Source organism: Typopeltis vanoorti, chromosome 18 (genome assembly GCF_054136105.1).
Source record: "Typopeltis vanoorti isolate ZY-2024b chromosome 18, IOZ_Tvanoo_1.0, whole genome shotgun sequence".
NCBI lineage: Eukaryota > Metazoa > Arthropoda > Arachnida > Uropygi > Thelyphonidae > Typopeltis > Typopeltis vanoorti.
In genome coordinates this window covers 45,396,835-45,417,428 of record NC_143566.1, presented here as the reverse complement: position 1 = coordinate 45,417,428, position 20,594 = coordinate 45,396,835, and the positions used below count along the sequence as shown (strand labels likewise).

The 20,594-nt window shown below is 35.6% G+C and overlaps 1 protein-coding gene across 2 annotated transcripts in view; it reads left to right on the top strand.

Moving 5' to 3' along the window:
• The window catches only part of LOC150096627 (cyclin-D1-binding protein 1 homolog), a 251,676-nt gene extending 231,629 nt beyond the window's left edge, over positions 1 to 20,047 (top strand). For both annotated transcript variants that reach the window (XM_090408002.1, XM_090408004.1), the window contains one exon: positions 19,505 to 20,047. In XM_090408002.1, coding sequence (XP_090264128.1) covers positions 19,505 to 19,610 — 106 coding nt within the window. In that variant the 3' untranslated portion in view covers positions 19,611 to 20,047. The remainder of the gene's footprint in view (positions 1 to 19,504) is intronic.
• The last annotated feature ends 547 nt before the right edge of the window (positions 20,048 to 20,594 follow it).

The window sequence follows — 20,594 nt, the reverse complement described above, 5'->3', positions numbered from 1 at the left end:
AATGTTAAGCTATTGTAAAAGTAGCTAAACAAAAGTCATGTGAAGACCTTGGTCAGAGTATGGAAAATAAATATCAGGAAGGTGGCAAAATGTTCTGAAGGCTATTGAAGAAGCTTAGAAATGGAGAAAGAGTTCCATAAAAGAAATCAAAGATGATAAAGGCGCAAAAACTGAATATAAGGATGCCCTAGATGTCTGGAGTAATTACTTTGAAATACTGTTAAACAAACCAAGCAGTGACAGAACCTTACTAGAAAGTTTTCAACAGGAATGCATAGAGAAGTGCATTTCAGTACTTGAGGTAGAAAAAGCCGTTAAAAACTGGAAATGTGGAAAGGCAGCTGGAGTAGATGATATTTGACCAGAAATGACTAAGTATGGGGTTGTAAATATTTTACAGTGGCTACACTGCATAATTCAGAGGGTCAGAAGGTCAAATTCCCTATGATTGGAGTAGAGCTCTCATAGTCATCATAATCATGGTTTATTTACAATTTGTAAATAGGGAAGCAAACTAAATAAATAGGAATAAGAAAAAGTTAATTATTATATGTTGCTTTCCAGGCTTCTCTGTTTTGAGCCAGTTGAGTTATTTCTCATGGAGAGAGATTATCTATGCTGATAAGGTAGTTAATATATTCAGAATTGTTTAGTTGGTCTTCCTCTCTGTCTTTGTCCATTTGAGGGGGCGTTTAAAACTAAGATGTCAAAGTATGGAGAAGGAGGATGTCTCAGTTGATATCCAAGCCAATCAAGTTGAAGTCTGCATTGGGTTTCAATCAAGGGTTTTTGGTTTTCCTCTTCTGAAATAGTGAAATTATGAACATGATTCTTCCAAGAGTAACTGAGTAACAGTCTTAAGCAGGTTGTATTAAAGCTATTAATGTTTTTTATTGCTTTTGGGGGTGGGGAGAATGTTCCATGTTTCTCCACCATATAAAATAGCCTGAGAGGTTGCTCTTTGTAAAACCTAATTTTTGTTTCCAAGGTAATGAGGGGCAGTTTCCACATATTTCTTATATTCCTGTATTGATTGAGAGTTTTATATTTTCTTAATATTATGTCATTTACAGTATTATTTATATTTGAGTCTAAGTATTGGAAGTCTTCTACGAGACTTCCAATACTTAGGCTCTTCTAAAATAGTGGAATTATGAATATGATCCTTCCAAGAGTAACTGAGTAACAGTCTTAAGCAGGTTGTATTAAAGCTATTAATGCTTTTTATTGCTTTTTGGGTGGAAACGTATTGAAAAAGGTTGGTTGTGTAACAGTCTTAAGCAGGTTGTATTAAAACTATTAATGGTTTTTATTGCTTTTTGGGTGGAAACATAAAGAACACAACCAACCTTTAGAAAAGGGTTGGTTGTGTTCTGTAATGATGGAACCTTGTACTATATTTGTATTTTAGTTTTATTTGAGTTAAATGTCAATCCATATATTTTTCCAGCTTGGCATAGTTTGTCAAAGTGTTGTTACTCCTTGGATAAAGATGAATCTATTAATACTATATTGTCTGCATAGCTGAGGTCACTGAGACAGAGTTATTTATTGTTGGTTGTTAACGTTGCGCCGAATTCAGCCTCCAACTACCTTGAAAATGTAGTGTAAGGTTATTATAAAGAGGAAGGGAGCCAAGGTATCTTCTTGTAGAACTCCTGTTGTTATAGGAAATTTTTCTGTCAATTCCCCATTGACAAGAACACGGGCGTGAAAATCTTGATAAGGTGCTGCAATTGCTTCAGTGATTTTGTTTGGAATATCATAATGATAAAGAATGCTAAACTGTTAATTCTACTAATGGAATCAAATGTCTTTATGAAGTCTATGAAATTGTGGATAAGAGGAATATTCTTGTCTTTAGAACCTTTCAATAATCTTCTTATACTCTGAATTGTTCTGTGCTTCTGTTCTCTAGGAATCATGCTTGGTTTTTCCTTAATACTGGGATAATATAAGATTCTATACGATTAAGAATAATTTAATTGTGCAGTTTCAGAGCTATAGGTAGTAGATGCTTACTAAATAGCTTAAGGAAATTACAACGTACAATAGAATATACATTAAAATAAATTTTAATACACTTCCAATATTTCGCCAACGTCACATTGCCATTTTCACAGGAACTTAGAAACAAGACACGTGCATGTAAGCACAATACGCAGTAAATGAGGATGAAGCAGGAAGCTATTCTTTTTCCTAAAAGTCCTGATGGTGCCCCCTAGCGGGCAATGTAGGTATTCTTGGCCATTTGAGCTGAAGGTCTTCTGATGTAGGTTTCCCAAATTTGGGGCAGTCTCATGCAACCAGATTTGTTGAGGTTTGGATTGTTTCTTAGAACTGAGGCTGATTCCATGAATAGCCTTTCGTATTTGAATTTACTATGGTGTATTATCGTGGCTTTCTTCCACCGGATGTAGTCCTTATGTTCTGAAATTCTGATATTAGTTAAGAAAACCCTAAGAAACAATCCAAATCTCAACAAATTTGGTTGCATGAGACTGCCCCAAATTTGGGAAACCAGCGTCTAAGCCTTTCCACAAGAATTACGATAATCCATGGAGATTCCATCGTATGTAAGGCCCGCCATTATGGTAAATTGAAGTTGAAGCCATCAAGACTACTGAATCGTCTCTCTTTCCTGAAACGCTGCCGGGATAACCAGGTAATCCCTAATTGTGTTAAATTCAAGCACCGGTTCTTCTTTTCGCAAAAGGCTCTCCGAATTTATAACCACGCCAACCAAGCTTTGCTCAGGGAACAAATCATCGCTACTTGCCGTTCTCTGAATGATGCTAACTTAGCTATCCAGGCACTCGAAAAAGAGCTTTCCAGCACCTTAAACCACGAGATTTGGTCTATTTTATATGACATCTCGTGCACTGCTGCGGATAAAGAATTTAAAAAAGTTCGGGAACGACACATCAAGAAATTTGAGAATTTAAAAAAGAACTTGACCTCCAAACCACAACTTCCTACTGACACGGTAGTCAACCTTTCGTCAATTAGTTTGAAACCTGAAGCACTCGACGCTCTCTCATGTGGCCACAAATGTGCCCAGAAGAATATACCTGCTGAAGACATTATGATACAAATTGAACGTGGGATATGACACCTTCCAAACCACATCGGCACTTATACATATTAGACTGGATGTGGCTTGTGTTCTGACCAAAGCAAAACCACCAAAAACCAACATGCCCTATAAGGAATTCAGAGCTCTGCTAGAATTAAAGAAAAACAAAGAAATAATAATCACCAAAGTGGATAAAGGGAACACCACAGTATTGCTTAACCAAATGGATTACACAAGTAAGCTTAATGCTCTATTGTTAGATCGGGCTACTTACTTCCCTATCGATTATAATCCTACCAACCCACAAATTAGAAAACTCCACAGGCTCCTTAAGAAAGTCACTTCTTGGCCTGTAGAAGTCACTAACAAATTGAAACTGTTTAACTCCATATCCCCCCCCCTCCATATATATATGGACTCCCAAAAATACATAAAGAAAATGTGCCATTATGTCCTATAGTGGATGGCATTGATTCCCCCACATACAAACTAGCTAAACATTTGGCCAAAGCTCTCACACACTATACTGGCAACACACCACACAAAAAACTCAGCCCACTTCAAAGCCAGCATAAAAAACCTTACACTCGAACACACTGACATAATGGTCAGTTTTGATGTCTGTTCCTTATTCACAAATGTCCCACTCAAAGAATCCTTAGAGTTAATCCAAGCTAAATTTCCTCCCAATATCACAGCCCTATTTCAGTTCACAATGAACTCAGGCTATTTTGTTTGTCAAGGAAAGTTCTACAAACAAATAGAGGGGACAGCCATTGGTTCATCACTCTCCCTACCCTTGGCCAACTTTTTTATGGAGACTTTTGAAGAGAAAGCCTTAAACTCTGCCCACAAAAGCCAACCATATGGCTTCCCTATGTTGGTGATGTGTTTGCTATTTGGCCACATGGCTCTCATGCACTCCTTCCTAACACACTTAAACAACCAACACCCCAGAATCAAGTTTACCCTGGAAGAAGAAAAAAACAATTGCCTCCCCTTCGTAGACACACTAGTCACTCGCCAGCCTGAAGGAACCTTGGTTTTCTCAGTTTATAGAAAACCCACCTACACAGGCAGATACATCCACCAACAATCCCCCCCCCCCCCTCACAACAATATGGAGTCATTAAGACACTACACAACAGGGCTAAACTTATCTGTTCAAATGACAATGTCCTAACCACGGAACTAAACCACATTCTCAACACTTTTTCAGCCAACAGCTACTTCCCCATAAAATATTGAAACCAGTAAACCACAACCTCCCCCCTCCCCCCCTTCACAACAAGGATTACTCTAAATCCATCACCATTCCCTATATCTGAGGCACCTTGAAAAATATTACAAAAATCCTAAAAAAACATGACTTCTTGTTACAAACCATATAGAAAATTGGCATCCCTTATCTGCTCCATTAAAGATCTTCTCCCCTAGACCTACCTGGTGTATACCAGGTCCCTTGCAGCTGTAAGCTGTCCTACTTTACCCAAACAGGCAGGACAGCTAATACAGAATTTCAGAACATAAGGACTACATCTGGTTTCAACAATATAGCCGCTCTGGTATTGCAGACAATGCTCTGGATATCCGCCATAGAATACGGTGGAAGAAAGCCACGATAATACACCGTAGTAAATTCAAATACGAAAGGCTATTCATGGAATCAGCCTCAGCCCTAAGAAACAATCCAAACCTCAACAAATTTGGTTGCATGAGACTGCCCCAAATTTGAGAGACCTACATCAGAAGACCTTCAGCCCAAACGGCCAAGAATACCTACATTGCCTGCTAGGGGGCACCATCAGGACTTTTAGGAGAAAGAATAGCTTCCTGCTTTGTCCTCATTTACTGTATATTGTGCTTGCGTGCACGTGTCTTGTTTCTAAGTTCCTGTGAAAATGGCAACGTGATGTTGCCGAAATATTGGAAGTGTATTAAAATTTATTTTAACGTATATTCTATTTTTTTTTTTTTTGGTATCGGTATGATTATACCTTCTTTCCAATGGGGAGGTATTCCCTATCCTGAGAGCATTATTGCATATATTGAGGAAAATATTCTGTAGATAGTCGCCACCATGGACAGAGTTCTAAAGGGTGTCCCAAAATTCACGCAAGATTTAAATTTAGCACCGTTTGCACGGTAAAGTGTTGCCAACGAGAAAAAAAAGACAGCGTGATAGCTGACAGTTCAGGATTATTAAAAATGGAGCGCTACATGAAAGAACAACGCATTTTCATTGTTGAGCAATATTTTAAAAATAATGAAGGTTTGGCAGCTACAGTTCGCAATTTTCATACAAAATATGGTCGGAATAGTGATTTAACTTCATCAACTGTGAAAAGATTAATTAAAAAATTCAAGGAAACTGGATCAATTAGTGATCTTATACACTCTGGCCATCTTCCAACAAGTCGTTCAACAGAAAACATCGAAGCAGTTCATGAGAGTGTTGCTGAGAGTCCAGGAACATCAATTTGGCACCGTGGTCTTGAATTGGGCATTTCGAGAAGCTCTCTACAGCCTATTCTCACAAAAGATTTGCATTTTTATGCTTACAAAGTTCAATTGGCTCAAGAACTGAAGCCTACTGACCACACACACAGCGAAGAGAGTTCGTTGAATGGATTATGGAACAACAACAAGTGGATGCTTATTTTTCGAACATAATCATCTTCAGCGATGAGGCTCATTTTCATCTTGATGGCTTCGTTAATTGACAAAATTGTCGCATTTGGGGTTCAGAAATTCCACGAGTGATTGTCGAGAAACAAATACATCCACAACCTGTCACTGTTTGGTGCGGATTTTGGGCTGGAGTCATCATCGTTCCATTCTTCTTCGAAAATGCAGCTGGTGAGGCAATAACAGTTAATGGTGGTCGCTATCGCGACATGATAATCCAGTTTTTTGTGCCTAAATTGCAAGATATGGATGTGGACGACGTGGTTTCAACAAGACAGTGTCACATGCCATACAGCCAGAAAAACAATTCAATTACTGCATGAGTCATTTCCTGGTCGTGTAATTTCTCGTTTTGGTGATCAGAATTGGCCGCCCAGATCATGTGACTTAACGGCGTTGGATTTTTTCTTTGGGGTTTTTTGAAGTCTAAGGTTTATGCCAACAAGCCCACGACCACTCACGCCTTGAAGGAGGAAATTGAGCGCTGTATCAATGAAATTCAGCCACATTTATGCAACATGGAAAATTTCGACAAACGAATGCTTATGTGCCAGCAAAGCCGTGGAGGCCATTTACCCGATATGCTATTCCATGCATAACCCTATACTGTATACTTTATGAATCAATAAGAAATTACAATTTTTAATTAAAAACTTGTGTTTTCTATCAAAATTACTTCTTGCGTGAATTTTGGGACACCCTGTACAAGGAGACACCTTTGCTCTCTTTATAATAACCTTAGACAACATTTTCAAGGGTTTAGGATGAATTTGGTACAACATTAACAACCAACGATAAACAACTCTGTCTCAGTGACCTCAGCTATGCAGACAATATAGTATTAATAGATTCATCTTTTTCCAAGCAACAACATTTTGACAAACTATGTCAAGCTGCAGAAATATTTGTATTTTGATTGACATTTAATTCAAATAAAACTAAAATACAAATATAGTATAAGGTTCCATCATTAGAGAAACCAACCCACCTTTTTCTAAAGGTTGGTTGTGTTCTGTATGTTTCTGCCCAAAAAAGCAATAAAACCATTAACAGCTTTAATACAATCTGCTTAAGACTGTTACTCAGTTACTCTTGGAAAGGTCATATTCATAATTCCACTATTTTAGAAGAGCCTAAGTGATTACATCAGTTCCTGTGACTTTACCTGTTTTTTGCTTGCTAAGTGCTGTTTTGTCAAGAATCACATTGTTGCTATTTATAGGCATTCTTCGGTTTTGATTCTGGGCACGGAAGTTTATGAAATGTTTTATGAAATGTTAAGTAAACTTTTAAAATAGTGTTTCAATTCTGATAATTCTTAATTTTTTGGGTTTCCTTCTTTGGTCTTACGGTTTCTATGATAATCCTCCAAAGTTTGACATGTTTTGTATGTGGGATTCTTTGTCTCTTTTTAGGGATTCAGGGGTGAATATTCCAGGTGTGCGGTGCTCATCCACGAAATATAAGTATCACCGATATTATATTTTTCATTTATTCCCATTAAAGACTCCCCCAATTCTTTGCAGACTTTGCACGATTCCTAAAATTGAACACAATATCACTAGGGTAATAAAGCATTAGTGCTCCATGAAGAAGGCACTTTTTGCCGTGTAAACATTGCATCACATTCGTGTTAATAGCCCAGGTGTGCTTTCGAAATGCATACACCTTTGAGCCATTCAAAAAGATGTAAAGAGGGTGCAGCCGGTCAAATTCTTAGCTTTCTAATGTTTTTAAACCGCTGAGAAGGCGGGGCAGGGTGAGCTAAAATTTTGAGCTGACTCAGCACCTAGGGTCTGTGATTGGTTATTGTGTCAACCAATCCAATTGAACGTTGTCACTTGTCATGAGTTGAGCGCTTTTTGTATCCGATGTATATTACAAACAGTTGTTATGCATGTTTTCTGGAACCGAAAATTTGAAAGTGGATGTTAGGAGAGAAAAATGCTAATTGTTTTTTCTTTTGCTTGTGCAGTATAGCATCTGTTGAGGTTGCAAAGTTTTTTAACGGTATATAGAGGCATTTTTATTCTAGTCTTCAGAAACAATAGACAGTAAAAAATATCTATTCCTGAATAAAAATAAATATTCTTTGTATTATGAGATGTTGTTGATCTACAACAAAATACCAGCATATGTGAGATTGATAAGGCAGAAGAACCACTGATACTTAAAAAAAAAAAAAAAAAAAGAAAAGAAAACCTAATGAATTTAGGATTTCCGAAAGTGTGGATAATTCCGATAATGATCGGATGTTATGTATACTGAGTCTCAGTAAACAAAATAAAATTCTTGGAAAACAGAGCGAAATATACACAAACCAGAGAAATACACATAATATGTATAACAAATTTTATGAGATGATTTGCTGCTCCATCAAACCGTATTTATTCTTGCAATACTCTCTCTTCGTAAGATTTTTTTTTTAATTATGCCATCATAAATTCACTTATTCATGTTTACGATTTATAAGATCGTGCTATTCGCTCTACACAGCAACTTATAGGACACACACATCACGAATGATAATTATTAATTATTCTTTACTATTAATGAAAGTGTTTCTACTTACACTTATTCTTTCCTATTCTCAAATATCTTATAAATGATGGTTCACATATTTTCATCTTTGAGTATTTCAAATATACCAACCAAATATAGCATTCTCCTTCATTGTTGTTTTTTAATGAATTCTAAAACAGATTGTTCCCCCACTCTACGCAGAAGTATTAAAAGTTATCCTGCAATTAATTGCCTTGGACTAATTAAGATGAGCGCTGATCCTCTATGCCCTCTCAAAACTTTCATACATTGATAAAATACAATCATACAGTCATGGGCGTCTGTCTGCGGGGGTGGGGGAACGGGGAACTTGAACCCGGGATCGATTAAAAAAATTCCACAAATTATAATCGTAAAATTGATTGCAATATGTAATCTTACACCCTCCATCCTGGGAACACTTTGTCTGTCTTAAAATTTTATTATGGGTTGGCCTGCTTTGGCCAACAGCAGGGTAGACATAGAACATGTGTTCTATTGCATCAATAAAACATGTGTTCCTATTGTCGGTTCATCTTTTTCTAATATGTGAACAGTGACCAGTTTGCTCTCTGTGTCTAGTGAGTTACTGAGTGAAGTGTGAATTGTAAATTTATAGTAAAACAAATTTAAACAGAAAAATACATTTTTAAAAGGTAAGTGTATGTAATTTAATATTATTTTACTTGTTAGTTTTATGATTTTTTTGCTTTTAAACTGAAATAATTTAATTTAATATTAATTAATTAGTTGATTTTTAATAAAATATGCCGGCCAATTTTTTTTATATATGAAATTTCGGAATACCTTTTTTCCCCCAAGAATTAAAGATCATTAAAATCGATGCAAAATGAAAATAATGTAGTTATAGTTTACATCGACAAATAATTAATCAAAAAAAGTTAAATGATGTTTATTGATATAATTATTTAATTAAAATTTATTGATGTAATTATTTGTCTCTAAGCTCCCCCCCCCCTGGAAAATTTTCTGCAGACGCACTCCCATGCATACGGTCAAATTAACGTGATGTAGCGTGGGTTGCATAACCCACATGACAGCACACCCAACCGAAATGAGCACGCGATGCCACTGTAGAGACTCATATACTTGGTTATTTATTATCTCAAAGTTTTGCTTTATCTGTTCACTATTGAGTTGTCTCATTCTTTGCTTGAGGGTATTTCTGTGATTAATGAGTTTTATGCAATTCTGTGACACCCAGTTCTGCTGGTTTTAGGATATATTTATCCAGTGCTTCTGTTGCAACTTCTTTTATTAAATTATTGAAGTTATTATTTTCAGTGGTGTGACTCGTAAGTACTAGGTTTTTTTGTTGTTTGCAAATGGCTTATTTATATTTGTTTTAGGTTGAGGGATCTTCTAAACTGTTCCATTTTATATATGCTGTTGCTGTTTCTTTGAGTTGGTAGCTGTTAGCTGAAGCTTGATGTGAGCACTAATGGTTCTGTGATCCAAGTTAAGACAGAGGGTGTTGTAGGCTCTACAGTTCTGTGTTGATCTAACCTCATAGTACCCATCTATATATATATATAAAAAAAAGGAAATGATGTTGAATGTTAGAATTACAGAGGAATTTCTCTACTAAGTGTTCCAGGTAAGATTTATGCATGCATACTTGAAAACAGGTTGAGAAAGATTGTGGAAGAGAAACTTGAAGAACAAGCTAGGTTCAGATCAAATAGAGGCTGTCAAGATCAGATTTTTACTTTAAGACAAATAGTTGAGAAATCGTGGGAAAAAGATGCCCTGAGAAAAGCTTTTCAAAAAATTACAATTATATAAGGTTAGTGGAACATTATACAGAGCATTACATGGCCTATATTTGTTGTCAGTCAGCATTTAGAATTTAAGGAAATACACGAGGATGGTTTGATATAAAATCAGGGGTATGACAAGGATGCACATTATCTCCACTCTTATTCATCATCTATATGGATCACATTATGAAAGAAAGTGGCATTAGGCCTGATATTAGAATTGGAGATATCAAACTTAGCTCTTTGCAGACGATGTTGTACTCCTAAACACATCTAGTACAAGTCTCCTGGATTCTCTGACTAAATTGAATAACAACTGTAACAAATTTGGCATAAAAATAGGCAGAAGCATAGAAAACTTGAGCTGCATTCTTAATGGAGACCCTATAGAACATGTAAAATATTATAGCTATTTAGGTATAGTTTTTAGTGAAGATGGCAGGTTAAATCTGGAAATAGACAACAGAATAAGTAAAGCTGGTGTGGTCGGTAGCTGGCTGAATAAATTTATAGAGAATAAGAGAGAAATTAGTCAAAACACCAAACTAGCAGTATACCAGACAGTGTTTAAACCAGTTTTAAGTTATGGATTGAGTTATGGAGGGTTGGGCTAGAAATAAAGCACTTGCTTAAAGACTAGAAAACACAGATAATGGGGGTTCTGGAGAAATTTAGGAGAGTGAACTGATAACATTAACGGTAGAGTCATATTTGAAATGAATTTGATATTATTAGTATTCAAGAATGTGTTAGTAGAGCTAATCTAAAGTGGCATGGCCACTTAAATAGAATGGGTGAGGAAAAGTTAGCAATACAGGTGTTTGATGTCAAGATAGCAGGAATGAGACCCAGAGGAAGACCAAGGTCTAGGTGGATTGATTCGATCAGAAGTGGCTTAGAAGCATGGAATGTTAGATATGACAATATTGAGATGCTCACTATTAATAGATTGATTTGGAGGAAAATTGGTGATGTTTTTATGTGCCATCCATTCGTTCTTGATGATCTTGTGCACAAAGACTTTCCATCCCACTTGGCCTCCTTTTCCTTTCTTTCGGCAATTGTAAGTTCAAGTTGGTAAGTTCTTTTTTATATTGTCCATCCAATTCTATTGTGCTTTTCTCTTCTCATTCTCTCAGTCTTCCCCAAAATAACTGTGTTTTCCAATGATTCATCAGCTCACAAATGTCCAAAGTATTATCTTCTGTTTAGCATTCATCATCTCCAAGGAGCATGCTGTCTTTATACTCTATTAAATCTTCTTATTGATCATTCTTGCAGTCTATGGGATTTTTAATAGTCTCCTCCACAATGATAATTCATATTAATTTGTTTTCTGTCTGTCTTCTTAATAATCTAGCTTTCATATCCATGCATCATGGAAATAACCATTGCGTTGACAGTTCTAATTTTTGTCAGGTTTAACATAGCTTTTTTTTCCCATGACTATTCTTTTTTTTTTTAATTTCATTTTCATATTTACCATCATTTCTGATTCTGAATTCCAGTAAATCATAACTTTCAATGATTTCTGTTTTATCTCTCTCTATTATAAATTCATTTAAAGCCAGAAGCCATTACTTTTGTTTTGCTGATTTTTAAATTAAGCCCAGCTTTGTTACTTTTCCTCTTAACCAATATAATCAACTTCTCCAGATCTTCCTTAGTTTCTACTGCAAGGGTTGTATCGTCTGCATATCTTAAATTATTTATTTTTTTACCACCAATCTTAATTCCGGCTGGATCTATGTCTAAGTCAGCTATTCCCATAATATATTCAGTATAAATATTAAAAAGATAGAGACAACCCTGCAACATCCCTTTTTCCACTGTCTGTTTCTCCAAGGAGATGTTTTGACTGAAGCATCTTGGTTGTCATATGGCTCTCTTATCAAGAGAATTAGATGCTCGTGTATTCCCATTGATCTAATTTTACTCCACAGTCTGTTGTGATCCACACAATCAAAAGCTTTCCTATAATGAATAAAATACTTCCTTCTGAAATTCTCTTGTTCTTTCCATAATCCATCTCATCATCACCATCATTATGTAACCTCAGTGAGAGTGTGCAGCACCATGTCCTTCCAGTTCTCTCTGTTGGTGGCTTTCCTTTTTGTTTCTGCATAGCCATGTGATCTTGTCCGTGATCTTATATCTTCAAACCATTTCCTTCATTTTTTACCTGTTGGTCCTTTTCCCTTAATTAATCCATCTCATGTTTGCTATTTGGTCTCTACTTCTTCTATCTCTCCTAAAGCCTGCCTGTTCTTGTGACATTTCTCTATTCACATATAGCTCCAGCCTTTATTGGATCACATTCAGCATAACTTTACTAGCATGTGAAATTAAAGCAAATGGTTCTATAATTCTCACAATTTTTTTTTTTTTTTTTTTTTTTTTTTTTTTTTTTTTTTTTTTTTTTTAAAGAATTGGAATGAATACTGATGTTTTCCGATCTCTAGGCGAGTATATTTTCTTCCAAATCTGTTGACAAATTTCAGTCATTATATTCACTACTTCATCACCAGCTGCTCTCAATAATTCTACCGACACTCCATCAGCTCCAGGAGCTTTTCTTTTGGCAACTGTTCCATTGCTGATATCACTTCACTTTTCAATATCATGGGTTCCTCAACAAATTCTCTCCTTTCAATTTTCCTTCAATATTGTTATCTTTCTTGTACAAATCCTCTACATACTCTTTCCATCTTTTTTTTTCACTTCTTCTTCCATTAGATACTTTTTACAACTCCTAATTTAGGGATAAACTCCCCTGTAACATCATTTATTTTTTTGAACAGATCTCTTGTCCTACCCATAATATTGTGTACTTCAGTTTCCTTGCACCTTTTGTTTAGATGTTTTTCCTTATCTTTCCTAGAATGTTTCTGGTAATCTGCACTCAGTTGTCTAACCCTTTCTTCTGCTATTTGAATAGCTTCTTCTGACAACTATTTACATTCTTTCTTTCTTATTGCTTTATTAAGATTGTTCTTCTTCTGCTTCAATGACGAAATACATTTGTTTCTTCCCACAGTTCTTCTAATTCTCTTCCTGTCTTCTCCAAACTTTGTAATTTTTTTCCCGACTTCTATAAATGCTTCATTTATATGATTTAAATCAAATCTGGTACTGTTCTTCTTTTTCTTCGTAGACCTTAATTTCAATTTAACTTCAGCTCTCAATAATTCATGATCTGTCTCATAGTCTGCACCAGGGATTTTTTTTTTTTTGCAAATTGGATAGCACTTCTCCAGCTTCTGCTGGCAACATTATAATGTCTGATTTCTATATTCACCATTTGGTGGAAGTCCATGTGTATACTCTTTTTTTTTTTATGTTGTTGAAAGCAAGTATTTGCAATAAAGCAACTCTTCTCAGCACAAAACTCCATCCTTTTTCTTCTTTCTTTGCTCAGTGCTGAACCAAATTTTCCAGTTATGCCTCCTTTTTCTCCCACTTTTGCATTCCAGTCACCTAAAAATTGTTGATAGGAGATTAATAATAATGTAAACTTAATCATGCAGTGCTCTCATAGTAACCTTGAACACTCCTTGGGAGTATATATCAGGAAATTGATGATGATATCCATCTCTATGTCACACTCACATTCCTCCCTCATAATCACACTGCTTGTATCTCTCTGCTGTCATATTTGGACACCCACCAGAGTGTATCCTGTAGTCAGTGTCCAAAGCTGAAAGAAGGCCACTCTATTATACCACAGCAAATACAAATATGAGAGGCTCTTCCTTGAATCTACCTCAGTACTGAAAAACTTTCCAAACCTCAGCAAATTTGGATGTATGAGTCCGCTCCAAATTAGGGATGCACTTATCCTCAGATCTTCAGCCCAATGGCCAAAGACCACCCAATGTATCCCACTAGGACTCTAGGCCCGACTTTGGTGCCTTTCTTCGCCTTCTTTTCTAAGTATTAGCACCTGCATGTGCATATCACTTGTTTTTGTGATTCCTGATGATGGCAATATAACATTGCTGAAATATAGAAAAGTATTAATTAAAGTTATTATAATTAATATTTTAGTATATGTTGTTATTTCTTGAAAAATAATAGTTATGAGTAACCAACATGTAAGCCTATCTAATAGAATTACTGGTTTGTTTACATTCATGCAGTTTATCTATTCCCTCTGATTCATTCTCTCATCTTATTGTTTTTTATTTTTTTTCTCAGTAGATGTTTATATGCAAATAAACAACACTTCCAACATTCATCATTGCCAGATTACATAATTATTATAAATTTTTTACATATTGTACATATGCATGGATAAATACTTGATTATATGATAGCTGATGAACTGCAGCCAAGGAGAATTGAAGTTGTATTGCAGGATAGTGAAAACAGCTCATTTGAGGCTATTTGGTGTGGGATTGTGACTAGCAGAACAAAATATACAGTTGGGTGCTGCTATAGACCAGATGATGGAATAGATGGTGGAGATAGTATGCATAAACAAATTGATGAAATGAGTGGAAGGAGGGTAATTATTATGGTGGATGTAAACTATTGTAACATTGATTGGAAGGAGAGAGGACACATGTGAGGAAGGAACTGGATTTTATTCATTTATTAAGGGATAACTATCTGAGACAGCATGTAATAGAAAATACTAGGGATTTGAGAGTGCTTGACCTGGTAATAGCATCTGAGAATTTGACTAATGAATACGACCATGTTGCCACTTATTGGTGAGAGTGATCATAAGGTCTTGACCTGGGAGGTGGCTAAAGGTGTGGAATTTTCGATTAAGACCGGGTATATGTGGAATTACCGTGCTGGCAAGTATGACAAGCTTAGGAGATTGCTTGGATCAGTGCCATGGCATGTACAACTGCAAAGGCTGGACGTCGATAGAGCATGGGAAGTGGTCAAGGATCATTTACAGGAGGTTATGGCTGATTGTATACCTGAAAATTTTGTAAGCATATGGGGGGGGGGGGGGTTGCTATATTAGCAAATGAATGGAACAGGTTGCCAGAGACAGTCATGGGTTACTGTCCATGATGAGTCACTAGATTCCATGGAGATGTCCATATAATCCTCCAGCCATAACAACTATTTAATTTTTTCTTAAAGTTATGTAAATATACATTGATTTTTAACTAGATGCTGAAGGCTATTCCTACTAATAGTAAAATTTTTTCTACACTAATAGTAAAAAATGAATATTATATATGTGTTCTCACTTCCTTCATTATCTTTTATTATTGCCCACATCTATTCTGTTAGTTCAGTAAAAAACTTGCTATCAGGAACACCTTCTCAAGAACAGGATATAATTCCTGTCTCACGGAGAGATGTGTACAAAAAATGTGACATTTAAGTTCCATGTCTACATTATGACAATTATGAGTATCTCCATCTTATATGTCTAAAGCCTGTCAGAAAAAAAAAATACCAAAGAAGATAAATTATTTGTCTAAAGATGACCTGCTTTCATGAGACCATTGAAAGATGTATGATGTACTTGGTTCCTACTAGATCAATCACTTTTGTTAGATTGTCAGGTCAGCAGAGATATGCCTTCTCAAAGTAGGCTACATCATCAGTGCCTATAGGATTGGATGCAGGACATCCAAATCACCAAAACATTTGAAATAAGACATTCTAATATGAAACCTCTGCTGAGGTTGGCGAGAGAAGATCATATCTGTACAGAAAGAAGACAATGGGTAAAAGTGTATTATATTTGAGAGAATAGACCCAGGTTATATTCCAGCATTACTAGGGAAATCTGAGAAGAAGCTGGTGATCCAGTTGCAAAAGATAAAAAGCAGACTTTATGGTGGTACTTTCCTGAACAAGTCTGTGTGCCACACCCAATCAGATGTCCTATAAATGTCATGAATAAGTTTTCTACCTCCTCCCCCTTGGTGTAAATCAAGAGTAGTGAAATCTGTGTTTCTGGCCATTTATTAGTTGACAGGGGCTCCATGTGGAAGAAGGTGACTGTTGATTACCTTCTCCATGAGAGAACTAAACTAAGAGCACTTTGATATGGTTTGTTGGCTAACTGTTCATTATCTTTTTGAATTGGCTGTATAGAAGCTTGTTTCCATCATGCTTCAATATAGGATGGATGCCAGCTGAGTATTGAAAAGATAGTTTAAGATGACATCCATTCTATCCTGAAGCATGATGGAAACAAGTTTCTATTAACTGGACCATAGATTTTTTAGCACAGTAGAATAGATGTTATCAGGGTGAGAATTTTTATTTATTTTTTTTTCAGCTATTAAGGATTATTCTGATTTCTTTTGTCAGAAAGCAATCAGAATAATCAGATGGGGAGGTATTCAGAGAACTAGTCTGTAAAATGGGGGTATTTTTGGTCGTCAGTGAAGGATTGGAGAAGAATGATGCCAGTAGATCGGCCTTGTCTTTGGATGATGTTACAATAGTACCACATATGACAGAGAGAAAGAAACTTGGATATGCAAAAGTTGCACTTGGTATCCTTGGTTAGGAATCTAAATTGACTCTTTCAGAATCAGATTCGGTTTTATTGTTTTTGCAGCTGTTATGAGCTGTAGGACCAGACATTATTCTTAAGCCACTTTTTATACTGAATATTTTTCTTGGACTGCATTGCCACTCTTGTTGAAGAAATTAGGCTTAGATAATGGTTAGGAATTTTTGGTAAAAAGTGGGATGATGATTTTTCATTTCTGTAACTGAGAGTAACTGTTCAGTTATTTGCCGATGATGCCAAGTTGGGTAGAGCAATAGTGATGAATACACATGATGTCAAAATTTTGCAGGATGATTTGGATAGATTGGCCTAAGGAGAATGGATGTCAGTTTAATGTGTCAAAGTGTAAGGTTATACATTTTGGGGTGAAAAGATTATCAGCAGTATACCACATTTGTGGAACTGTACTCCAGGAAATTGACAAGGCCAGAGACTTGGGAGTGTTGGTGGATAGGGAGTTGAACTTTAGAGGGCACATAGCAAAAGCAGCTAAATCAGCTCAGCAGATCACTTGGTTACTGAAGAATACTTTGATGAGCAGATCTGGGTACCAGAGTTTTTTAGTGATGGGGAGAAGGTAGAGAGAATGCAGAGGCGAGTGACCAAGATAGTAGCTAGTCTATGGAATGAACCTTATGAGAACAGGTTGAAGATTTGTGGATTACAGAAATTGGTTGATAGGTGGAAAAGGGATGATATGATTGAGACATTCAAATTGCTGAGGGGTTTTTACATGATTAATTCAGAGGAAATTTTTCAGAACAGGTCTGGTGGTGGGAGAACTAGGGGCATTCCATGGAAACTGAGCAAGAGTGTGGTTAGCAAGGTTGTTAAAACTAGTTTTTACTTGGAGAGTGGTGAATGAGTGGAATAAGCTGCCTGAGTCTGTTGTGGGTGTCATTCATGACTGTGGATTAGTTCAAAGCAAAGTATGTTAGATACTGTTCAAATGCTGAATAGTTCTTCACATGATGTTTAGGGCCTCCCTCTTTAATGACACCTTGGAGTTGCTCATAATAATAATAATTGATGAGAAGGCGTTAGAATCAAGAGAACAGAAACCGTAAACATACCATGAAAAAAAGTAGTAGTAGAAATCACACAGATTGTCCCATTATAATGTCCCTTTATAATGCTAAAGGAAATTAGACTCAGAATCACAGGATGAAGAACTAACATCTGTTGATGAATTATCTGTGTCAGGACATTGCTTACAACAAACATTTTGACATCCCTACCAGCTTGATCAGAAGAAAGACTTGGAGAACAGAAGTAAGTCTGAGTTGTGGATTGAAATCCCAAGGAGGATGAACTTTTGACTGCAGATGTAAAACTTGAGTAACTGATAAAAAAAAAAAATATATATATATATATATATAAAGAATGGTTATGTATCAGAATCTGTAGAGCAGTCTTTAACTGACCTGGTTGGCCAAGTGACTAGTATATCTGCTCTTCAACCTACAGACTGTGGGTTGAAATTCCATCTTGGGCATGGATGTTTGTGATTGCTATCAGGTGTCAGATGAGTTTTATTGCCCAGTATACAACCACCATCCCACTTACTGTAGACCCGAAATAGCTTGAATAAGTTCCATGTTCGGTCTATAGAGCAGGATTTTTGGACTGTGTGAAAAATAAATGACAATACAATATATATATATATATATATATATATATATATATATATATATATATATATAATGAAAATCCTTATCTCACCCACCATATGAATGTACTATAGGCTTACAAACAAACAAACAAACATAAACCTTTTGTGGGTGGGAGCTGCATAAAAAAATAGTAAAGAGTGAATGTACACACTGAAGGTGAGGGATCCAATTTTAGGCATACCTGAGCCAATTTATATGTGGGACTATCTGTGCTATCGACTATGGGGCATAGGGGGATATTAGGTTTTTGGATTTTTGGTAATCCATACATATACGGGGTGATTTAACATGAACTGGTTTTATTTTTTTGATTATTTCTTTTGGCCAGGATGATGATGATGATGCTGATTTGAAATTCAGCAAAATATAAGCAGTTAATAAAACATCTTTTGATAAAATTGTTTAGTGTTGTTAATACCATTAAAAATAAGTAATGAATACCTGAGCTCCTGTCAACGTATGACTTCAACAGTATTTCCTGTATGGTTCACACTTGGACCCACTTCAATTTGTCTGCCAAATTAGACAGCAAAGAATTTGCTATCTAATCAGAAAACCTTCCTGATGTCTAGGTCAGTCTTATATACTATCTGGTGGACAGCCTGTAGAGCTGCTTTATGTGCCATCAATATACTACTCTCTAGTTAATTATGATGTTTTAGTTACATTCATGAAGCATGTTACCTGTATCATATGTAAACAAAAGTAGGAGTGCATGAGTGGAAATACTGCTCTGGAGAAGAAATATGACAACATTCATTTCAATCATTTAATAAATATGGTGATGGTGACATTTCACTGGATGATCATCCATCAAGTAAGAAAGATATGTGCTTTTGAGGTAAGAATACTTTCCTGGTACACCATTGTAGAAACAGGCCACACTGTGGGAAGGTAGATCTGGTAGATCTTTGCTGAGAGATCCTTATTTTGCTCATCACTGGTGTTCTAGCAGTATTAATAACCATCTTCTAATAACGTGGTTCTGTACTGATATGTCTTACTGAAATGGTGTTACAAACATCACTAAATGGTTCTTATACTTTTCTTAACATCTAATGAATGGGGACTTTAATTCAAGTACTGTGTTTTTGACATTTGAATATCAAAATAAACTGATTTTTAAGACTCTCGCATGTGCATGCGTGTGTGTGTGTATGTTGTGATGCTTGAATTTCATTCTTTGTTTTTTATGAAACATTCATATTTAATTGGATATCTGTGCTGACAGTTTCTTTATTTCCAGTGAATCGCATATCTATAGAGAAGAGGATAAGTCGTGGATCAGTTTTCTAGAAAGAGCCATCAGTCATAACTTAGGAAAAATTGTTGATTTAGCTTTAGAGGACTAAATAGAAGAAACCAACTACCAACCGAAAAAATAAATTAAAAAAAAAAAGACACACACACACACACTTGTGTTATCTTGATGTCATCACTTTTATTTTCATTACGTTATGTGTTTTGGGATTGCCCTTATTAAAACATAACATACTGAGGCAAAATTTATTGTTGTAGGAAGGACAGAATTTGTTTGTAGCATTTAATGGATATGCAATGTTGTCTTCATAAGGTAAATTATAAATTCTGTATCAACAGGTGTGTGTAATATATATGTATGTGAGCTCACACATATAAAGTTTCCAGTATCTTATTGAAATCCATAAACATTTCAATAATAAACAACAACAAAAAAAAAGTTAAAAAATTTACATTCTTTATATGTTGTAAAAATAAAATAAATAGGAACTGTTCCATTTAAGTAATAAATGGTTATGTTCAAAAATTACTTTTCTATATATCTAATTATTTTTTCATTTATTCTAATAAATTTTCCAATATTTCAGAATTTGTATTAAGATAGCAATCTAAGTCTTGATTAGCTCAGAATTAGTAAATTTATTAGTAAACAAAAATTAAGCTTTGTTCATATTTTATATCATTCCTGTTCCCCTCTCAAAATATTGCAGACAGACCTATGTCACCCAAAATGGACTATGGGTTAGATAATAACCCAGAAACCATGCTCTCTTAGAAACAAAATGTCATATACTTCTGTTAAGTAATTTCAGTACTGGTCTCAATAATGTGAAAAATGTCTATTTCATAGTGAGATTCAAATGCATAGCTTGCTGGTGAATTCAGATGTTATTCACTTGCTGGTGATGGACACAGGCCATGGAAAGATTCAGAGAAAGCCTTGTGGTTGCTCTCAATATTTCACAGGTATTTGATATTGTCTGGCATCAAGGCCTTCTGAACAAATTGCAGCTTTCTCTTTGGTTGTCCATTGTGTGTCATGGTGAATGTTTTCCAGTCAGATTTCATTATCAGTG